Source organism: Benincasa hispida, chromosome 3 (genome assembly GCF_009727055.1).
Source record: "Benincasa hispida cultivar B227 chromosome 3, ASM972705v1, whole genome shotgun sequence".
NCBI lineage: Eukaryota > Viridiplantae > Streptophyta > Magnoliopsida > Cucurbitales > Cucurbitaceae > Benincasa > Benincasa hispida.
Window position 1 is genome coordinate 1,234,708 of NC_052351.1, and position 8,530 is coordinate 1,243,237.

General features: G+C 38.0%; 1 protein-coding gene and 1 non-coding gene across 2 annotated transcripts; both read left to right on the forward strand.

The window, feature by feature from the left end:
- The first annotated feature begins 440 nt into the window (after positions 1 to 440).
- Positions 441 to 7,352, forward strand: LOC120073021. Its single transcript, XM_039025579.1, has 3 exons — positions 441 to 902; positions 1,011 to 1,120; positions 7,259 to 7,352. Exons 1-3 carry the CDS (start codon positions 441 to 443, stop codon positions 7,350 to 7,352), a joined length of 666 nt encoding a protein of 221 aa, XP_038881507.1.
- A 659-nt stretch (positions 7,353 to 8,011) lies between these two features.
- On the forward strand, positions 8,012 to 8,118 carry LOC120074817. Its single transcript, XR_005481098.1, has one exon. It is a non-coding gene; the product is annotated as a small nucleolar RNA R71 (small nucleolar RNA).
- Positions 8,119 to 8,530: the final 412 nt, after the last annotated feature.

Sequence of the window (8,530 nt, forward strand, 5' to 3'; positions counted from 1 at the left end):
GAGTGCACCCTTAAGGGCTGATTCTGGGTCTTAAACATAGTGGCCACAACTTCTCTTTGGAAGAGAGGACTCAACTATGACTTATGTTCATTTAGCCATGGATATGTTATTGGATTTTCATAATAAGATACAAAATCAACAATTTATTATTTATTGATAAATAAAATGTTTAACACAAACTGCGAGTTATAGAACATTCCCAACAGGGTCACACTTATAAAATTAGTAAGGGTTAGTAAGTTCTTGATCAAAAGACGGTAGCTAAATGACTGTCGAAGTATGAGTTATTTTGGAGACAGTATTTAGTCAAGAATGTCTTGCTTTAGTGAAGGAGTATTTGACTGTCTCAAATAGCACTTATTCTAACTCATTATAGTTTTTTTTTTGCTAAAATTGGATTTAGATGCACTTTATTAATAGAATTTGTTTAATTTTTTAGCATGTCAAACTCAATAATACAACTTCTAGCTTCTGACAAATTTAATGGAGAGGGTTATTCCAACTGGAAGTCAAATTTAAACACAATATTAGTAGTTGATGATCCGAGGTTTGTGTTAACGGAGGAATGTCCTCCTATTTCCAATTTGACTGCAAACCGAAGCTTTCAAGATGCTTATGATATGTGGGTAAGGGTAAATGAAAAGGCAAGGGCCTATATTTTAGTGAGCATATTCGACGTGTTCAACAAGAAGCATGAAGCCATGCCCACAACCCATGAAATTATGGCCTCATTACAGGATATGTTCGAGCAACTCTCATCTTCTATTCGACACGAGGCTATAAAGTATGTTTATAACTCAGGCATGAAAGATGGAACCAATATCAGGGAACATGTTCTAGACATGCTGGTTCATTTTAATGTCGCAGAAGCTCACAGGGCTACCATAGATGAAACTAGTCAAGTTAGTATGATATTAAAGTCTCTTCCGAAGAGCTATCTAACCTTTTGTACTAATGCCTTAATGAATAAAATTAATTACAACTTGACTACTTTATTAAACGAACTACAGACTTATCAGTCAATGATGAAATTGAAAGAGAGTGAAGCAAATGTTGTTTCACGACAAAAGAAATTTCTGAAGAGTTCATTGTCAAGAACAAAACCCCCTGGTAGAAAGAAGTTTGTCCCTTCATCATCTAAAAACAAAAGTGTACAGATGAAGAAAAAGGAAAAGGGAATAAACAACCTACTGCAAAGAAAAACAAGGCTCCCAAAGGAAAATGTTTCCATTGTGGAGAAGACGAGCATTGGAAACGAAATTGCCCGAAGTATCTGGCTGGGAAGAAAGCAGAAAAGGCAAATCAAGGTAAATCAAATTTACTTGTAACTGAAACATGTTTAGTGGAAAATTCTCACGACCTGAATATTAGATTTAGGAGCCGCTAACCATGTTTTCACTTTTCTATAGGAAACTAGTTATTGAAAACAACTCTCAGAGTACGAAATGACTTTCAAGGTGGGAATAGGAGAAGTCATTTCAACGGAAGCAGTGAGAGATGTTAAGTTTTTTTTGGAGATTCTTTTGTCTTGTTAAGAAATGTATACTATGTACCAAAAATGAAAACAAACTTAATCTCCATATCATGTCTACTGGAATCTATTTGTAAAGTATCTTTTGAAGTTAATGAAGTGTTCATTTTTTCAAGAGATGTTTATATTTGTTCTGCTAGACTTGAAAATAACTTGTATGTGTTAAAACCAACTGAAGAAAAAATCATTTTAAATATAGAGATGTTTAAAATGGAAAAAACTCAAGATAAAAATGGAAAATTTCTCCTAACGCCTATCTTTGGCATCTCATACTTGGTCACATAAATCTCAACAGGATCGAGAGATTAGTTAAAAACGGTCATCTAAATCAGTTAGAAGACAACTGTTTACCTCTTTGTGAGTCATGTCTTGAGGGAAAACTGACTAAAGATCTTTTTCTGGAAAAGGTCTTCGTGCCAAAGAACCCCTCAAACTTATACATTTAGACCTTTGTGGTTCCATGAATGTAAGAGCACGAGGTGGATACGAATATTTTGTTAGTTTTATTGATGACTATTCTAGATATGATCTTTTAATGTTTATGAGCATGTGTTATAAACAAAGTTCTCATGAATGATATGATGTATGAACAACTTAATACTGAAGTACTAGGAGAAGGTATTTGAGCTTAGTTTTAGTTATGGTCCTCGACGATAGGCAGGTTAATTATACGTACACATATGAAAAGTGTAAAGGTTTAGGATGTAAGGTTGAGCAAAAGGGTCTCTCCCTCAAATAAATATCAACATGGGGGGTTGAGTAAAAGGGTCTCTCTCTCACATGAAGATCCGTTGTAAGGTGATGGCAAAAGGGTCCACACCTTAGCCTAGGTTATGATTGAGAGTTGAGCAAAAAGGCCTCTCTCTCAACTAAGAATTTGTTTAATATTTTTTCAAATATGATATGTTTAAAAGGTTTTATGTAAAGCCCATGTTTGCGGTTGGGAAATAAACAAAGGGGTTCTCTCTCAACTGAGGTTCAGATCAACTATGTTTTAAAAAATGTTATGCTTTTAAGTTATACATAAATGTTTGCTTGGCCAGTATTCAGTTTTCAATTTTCAGTTACCAGTTTCCAGTTTAAGCATGAGATTGATGCTAAATTTAAATTTATCACTCATTGAGCTAGTAGCTCACCCCCTTTTTAAATATTTTCCTCCCCAGGTAGCGGTCATCTCTCCAGAAGATAACTGCTCTGCTGATCTGCCACTCAAAGACTCCGACTAAAAGTAAACTAGGTGTTAGTTGTGTTAATGTTTGTACACATGTTTTGGTCATATAAGGGCTAGTTTAGTTTGTTGAGGCCCATTGAGACTTGGGTTTGTATATGAGTTTTACATATATTGTAATTGTAAAACCTTGTTGATGTTAAAAGTGTTAAAAGTTTTAGTTGCTTAATAAATGTATGATTGTCCAGGGTTTCCTAAACAGGTTAAGCAGGTCAGTTAGACAGTAAGTGCTTCAAAAGGGTTGGTAATTGCTGCCGTCACGTTCTTTTTAGGTTAAGAGGGCAATCTAAGAGGGGGTATGATAGCTACTACAACGTTGTTAGTATGAGCCACTTCATCCAGGTCTAGCTTAATCTTCTTTTCACGAGCTAACTTTAGGATTAACTCTTTCAGCACACAAAAATTTCAACTGAGTGACTGATGACTCGGTGATATTTGCAATAGTTGGAGTTGTTGACTTTCCCTAACTGCTTCGGTCGCTTGCACTCTGGCAGTTGAATGAGTGTTTCTCCAATAGTTGCTCCAACATGTTTCCCACATCAGTGTCAAGGAATGGATAAACCTTCTCGTCTTTCTTTAAGAGTTGGCGACATTTTTCACTGCCATTGTGCTTTCTTTCAAACTTTGTTTCTTTTCCTTTGAATGAAAATTTCAGTGGGGTCACATGAACAACCATAGATTCTTTTGTGGGACTATTCACGGTCTTTTCAGTGCATTTTGTTTCATTCTTGTCTTTTCTCTCTTCAGGGACTAGGAAATCTTTAATTCCTCTGTTGGCGATGTTTAACTCCATATCATGAACGCGCCGCTAAATCCTTAAATGTATGAGGTTTTATTCCCTGCAGAATGTAGAGAAGCTCTTAGTGCATACTTGGGTACACATCTCCACTATAGATAACTTCGTGAGTCTATCTTTGCTCTCCATGAGTCGATGTAGTTGATGACTGACTCTCCTTTATGCTATTTGATACTGGTGCATTATTTTATGCGATGAAATAATGGAAGGATTGCGTTGGTGGAAAATGTGTTGTGCAACAAGTTTTCTCAGCAGGACCCAAGTGTAAATCCTATCGAGTTTCCTGGTAAGCCCAGGGTCGAACTATGGGACTAAGGAAAACAATATGCGGCAATAATTTTTAGATTACTTTACGGTAACCAATAAATCAAAGAGTTGTTGGGTTGTTGTTTATAGTATAAAATGTATGCGGCGGAGTTAAGAAAAGAGTTAATATTATGAAAGATGCGATGAATATGCGGGGGAACGGGTTAAGAAGGTGTTCAGCTAACACTTCCTAGGATTGCGTCATGTTATGCGATCATGCTACATATATACAACAACAAATCATCTCTCAACGCAAATGTTACGACTTCTAGTTTTAGAACGCATGCGATATATGCGATGATGTCTATAGGACTTACACATAAGCCTCTATTCTTGTCTATGTGATGACGATTGACACACATACATACAAGGCGACCACATGATACAATAACCTATCTCTAGGGTGCATGCGATGCATGTTGACAAACATAGCTTATCTCTAAGTCTCTATCTCTTGCTTATGTAGATCTAATCTTGCTCTCTCGAGTCTAGATTCTAACATAACTCTCTCAAGTCTTAGGCTCTTTCTTTATACTCTCTCTCAAGTAGCTCTAAAGGGGTGATGGGTGCAACATAAGACAAGATGATCGCATACAATGAAAATTTTAGGTCATGTTAGCTAAGTTCTTCTCAACCCATTCGATAGATTTAGCTACTCATGCGTGCTTTTAAGAGAGTGAACAGATGTAGATAAGCAAGTTCCATTTTATAGATATATAATTGAAATATAGAATAACAATGCAGAATAAGAATAAAGAGCCTGGTAGCAATTTCTTGCTTCCCAAGGCTTTTACACTGTTCTTTTCTACTCTGACTCAAAAAGATTTCTTGCTCTCGCAAGAGTCGCCCTTTCTCTGTTTTTCCACGCCTCCTGGGTTCTTCTCGAGCTGACCAGGGCGATCTTCTGCCGTCTCTTTCCTTCTCTCGCTTCGCCTTCTAAGTATAAGAAACAAATGAACAAGGCTACTATCTATGGAGAAAATTATCGAACTGAATGAACTTCTTCATTGAAGGTTGCCTCCGGTATTTATAGAGCTTCAGGGTGAAAGACTTCTTATTTCTTATGATTGCACTGATGGATGGCATTAATTCTCTGTCTGATGTGCTGAATATTTGTCATCGAAAAGTTGAGTGTACTTGCTACAGTAGTCCTTCGCTTTCACTTAATTCAGAATCGACCGTCATCAGCTTTCTATCCCATCGTGATTTATTACGCTCTCCACCTAGATGCGCCCACCATGATGCGCCGGCTTTATGTGGCAACCTTCTTGAGCAGATATTCGCGAGCGCAAATGATTGCATAGCCTTGCGTCAACGCTATCTCTTAATGCGCTCGACCGTTGATTTCTTTGGATCGCATTTTTTGCCTTGTGTCAATGCATATTCTGCATAAAAAGACTTAAATTAACTGTTTTAATGCGATGGACGCATGTGATCGCAATATTGTGAACTTAATGCTTTTGGACGCAATAATGTATATTTTTATCATCGCAACCCTACATTGTTTTATAACTTAGCACTGTAATAACGTGCATTTCTGCCCGTTATCACACCCCCAAATTTAAACAATGCTTGTCCTCAAGCATAAGCTAAAGATTTCCTTTAGAAAGTCGACCGCCTTCTCTTTTCTAGATTTCTCAAGTATGCCTTATTCAAATCCTATGTACCCGAATCTCCTTAATTTTTATTCGGGTCTCTTCTTAAAATATTTCTAAAACTTAGGGACCGCAAGTTTAACCTTCAAGAAGACTTTACCAGATTCCTGAGCATTGCATGATTTATTTCATAAAAAAAAAACTTTTCACTGGGGTGTTTTCAAATGATTTTCATCTTTGCATATTTTAGACTTTTTTTTTGTGACCTTGCGCTGATCCAAGTGCCTAGCCTTCGTTTTGGCTTGCCCCCACGTGTGTCATGTGGACATCCAACTACGAGCAAGGTGCTCTTTCTCAGTCTAAACTCATGCCTATTTGGCAGTAGAGTTGCGATCATTTATTTATGCGTTGATCACGATTTCTATCTTTGTTTTGGCTTTCCCCCACGGGTATCATGCGGACATCCAACTACGAGTAGGATCCGATCGCAACGTTAATTTTTTTTATAAGGCTAAAAATAGCAAGGTCGAAAAATGAATACCGCACCCCCAAATTTAAAATGTGGCAATGTCCTCATTGCTAAAAGATTGAAAGAAGTCATGCAATGCTCTTAAGAAGTTTCATAAAAAGTCAGTTTGAAAGAAAGCTAGCAGACTACTAATTTCTAGAAATTTTTCGTGAGGTGTCTGTCCTAAAATTAAGTTGACTTTAGCATATATGAAAAAGATATAGGCATGCGTTTCATCATTGAATGCATAATTGGTAAAGAGAAATAATGAGGTGACTTACTAAATTAATTAATGTTAAATGATTGCTCCAACCAAAGAAGATGTGGTGACTTACTAAATTAATCAATATTAAATGATTGCGCCAACCAAAGAGGATGCAGTGATAAAATGTTCAAAATTAAAATGCGATGCGATAGTGCAAAATTTGGAATAAAGTCAAGGAAAGATACCACCCCCAAATTTGCGTTGTCGCCTGCATTATTTGTGGACGCATCCTGCTTTGCGGCAATCTACTTCCTTTGGATTGCGGTGACGAAATAAAGTAGTTGCGTCTTTGTGTAGTTCCTCCGCAATCGTTCACCTCGATCATTTGCAAAGAAAATATTGAGAGGGTCAAATAATCATAAAAAAATAGAGTTAATAAAATCGTTTACCACGATCATTCAACACGATCACATTATTATTATTATTTTTATTTTTTAGATAAGCAATAAGAAAATATGTGTTAATGAAAGTTCATGAAGAATTGATATAAAAAAGGGTATTCAAAAGGATTGCGTCCCTGATGAGGTTGAGTCACATAGTAACTCAGGGATTGCTTATTTCAAGCTGGACTTTTTATGTCCACGATGACTTTTTCTTCTTTTGTCGGTCCTCTGGGATCTTGACTACCTTAATCCGAAGCTTTTCCCTATTGACGTTCATTACGATTTCCCCCTTGTGCATATCAATTTGAGCTCGACCAGTTGAGAGGAATGGTCGTCTTAATATGATGGGCGCATCTTCGTCCGCTTTATAATCTAAAATGATGAAGTCTGCCGGCAAGATGAATTTATCAATTGAGATTGCGACATCTTTCAACTCTCCTTCAGGATGTATTCGGGATCTGGCCGCAAGTAGAAGAGTCTTCGTCGTGGGTGTGAGTTTTGCTTGACCAGTGTAGACCCTTTTAATTGAACATGGTATCGTGAAGATTCCTGTGTCGCACATTTTTTATGGGATCATAGTATTTTGCGTTACTATCTTTGTGGCGATCTTATCTTCATCATTCTGTTTCTTTTTCAATCTTTGCAGAAATGGTGGTAGCTGGACTTCTATCTTGTGTTCTAGAGGCTTAAAGGTGGACGCAACTTCTGGGTTCATCTGCTCGGGCTCTTTTGAATTATAAGTTAACGGGTCCTCGGTTGTTACTGCATTCAAGTTGGTCGTAATGGGTTCCTCCCTTACTTCCGTAGTCATTTGTTCACTTAGCAAAGAGACTGCTAAGCATTGTTCCTTTCTCGTACCCCCAGAGTTGCGAGAGAGCTCGGTTGAGCTCGGCAACACTCCTTGCAGTCTATTTTTGAGTTCGTCCGCAATCTGTCCTAGCTGAATTTTGAGATTTCGGATGGGCGATGCTTGATTCTGAAGCACTGATTTATTCTTCTCAATATATTGCTTCAACAAGCTCTCTAAGAATGAAGATTGCGGTGCCTGTGAACTGCTGGCTTGGTTATGCATCTGACCGTTGGTCATGGGAAAAATCCGGGTGACCTTTCTTTTTGCACTCTCGTGCTATTAATTGTGATGCCTTGTATCAAACTCATCACCGTAGTCATTTGGTTCTGAAGGGATGCGATGGCCCCGTTGTTCGCGTCACTGTTTTTAATTCTTAATCTCTTATCGCTTTCTCGCCAGTCCTTGTGATTTTTGGCAATACGATCAAGTATATTTTTCGCCTCATCGTAAGTTTTATCAAGCAGACCACCAATTGTTGTCACATTGGCAGCGGTATGCGATGCAGGGTTCAGTCCTTGGTAAAAAATCTCCATTTGTAAGCAGTCTGGTAAGCCGTTATGTAGGCAGTCTCTTACCAGCCTCTTAAACCTCGCCCAAGCGTCACTGAGCGATTCGTCAACATCCTGTTTGAAATTGGTGATCAACTTTCTTCTTCTGGCATTCTCTGTTGGTGGGAAATATTTCTTTATAAACTTCTCTACTACTTGTTCCCATGAGGTAATCTCCCCCAGTTCGAGAGAGTACGCCCTTTTTCGTGCCTGGTCACACAACGAAAATGAGAATAAAGTTAGTCAAACTTCCTTGGTGGAGATATTCAGGAACACAAAAGTGTTGCAGATCTCTATGAAGCTCCGGAGGTGGGCATGCAGGTCCTCGCCACGCCTCTCACCAAACTGTCTAGCATTCTGGATCATCTGCAACATCATCGGTTTCATTTCGAATCGTGATCCATCAAGAGCAGGCCTCATGATTCTTGAGGAGAAATCGTAGAGTTTGGGCGACACATAGTCCCGAATGGGCCTATTGAGGTTGTTCACCAATAGGATTGGATTCGCCATGACATTATTT

Excerpts from the sequence above, each read along its gene's own strand:
- LOC120073021 (XM_039025579.1), top strand. The coding sequence starts at position 441 with ATGTCAAACTCAATAATACAACTTCTAGCTTCTGACAAATTTAATGGA. Across the intron at positions 903-1,010 it reads CCATAGATGAAACTAGTCAA|ACTTATCAGTCAATGATGAA; the intron begins GTTAGTATGATA and ends AACGAACTACAG. Across the intron at positions 1,121-7,258 it reads AAACCCCCTGGTAGAAAGAA|AAATGGTGGTAGCTGGACTT; the intron begins GTTTGTCCCTTC and ends CAATCTTTGCAG.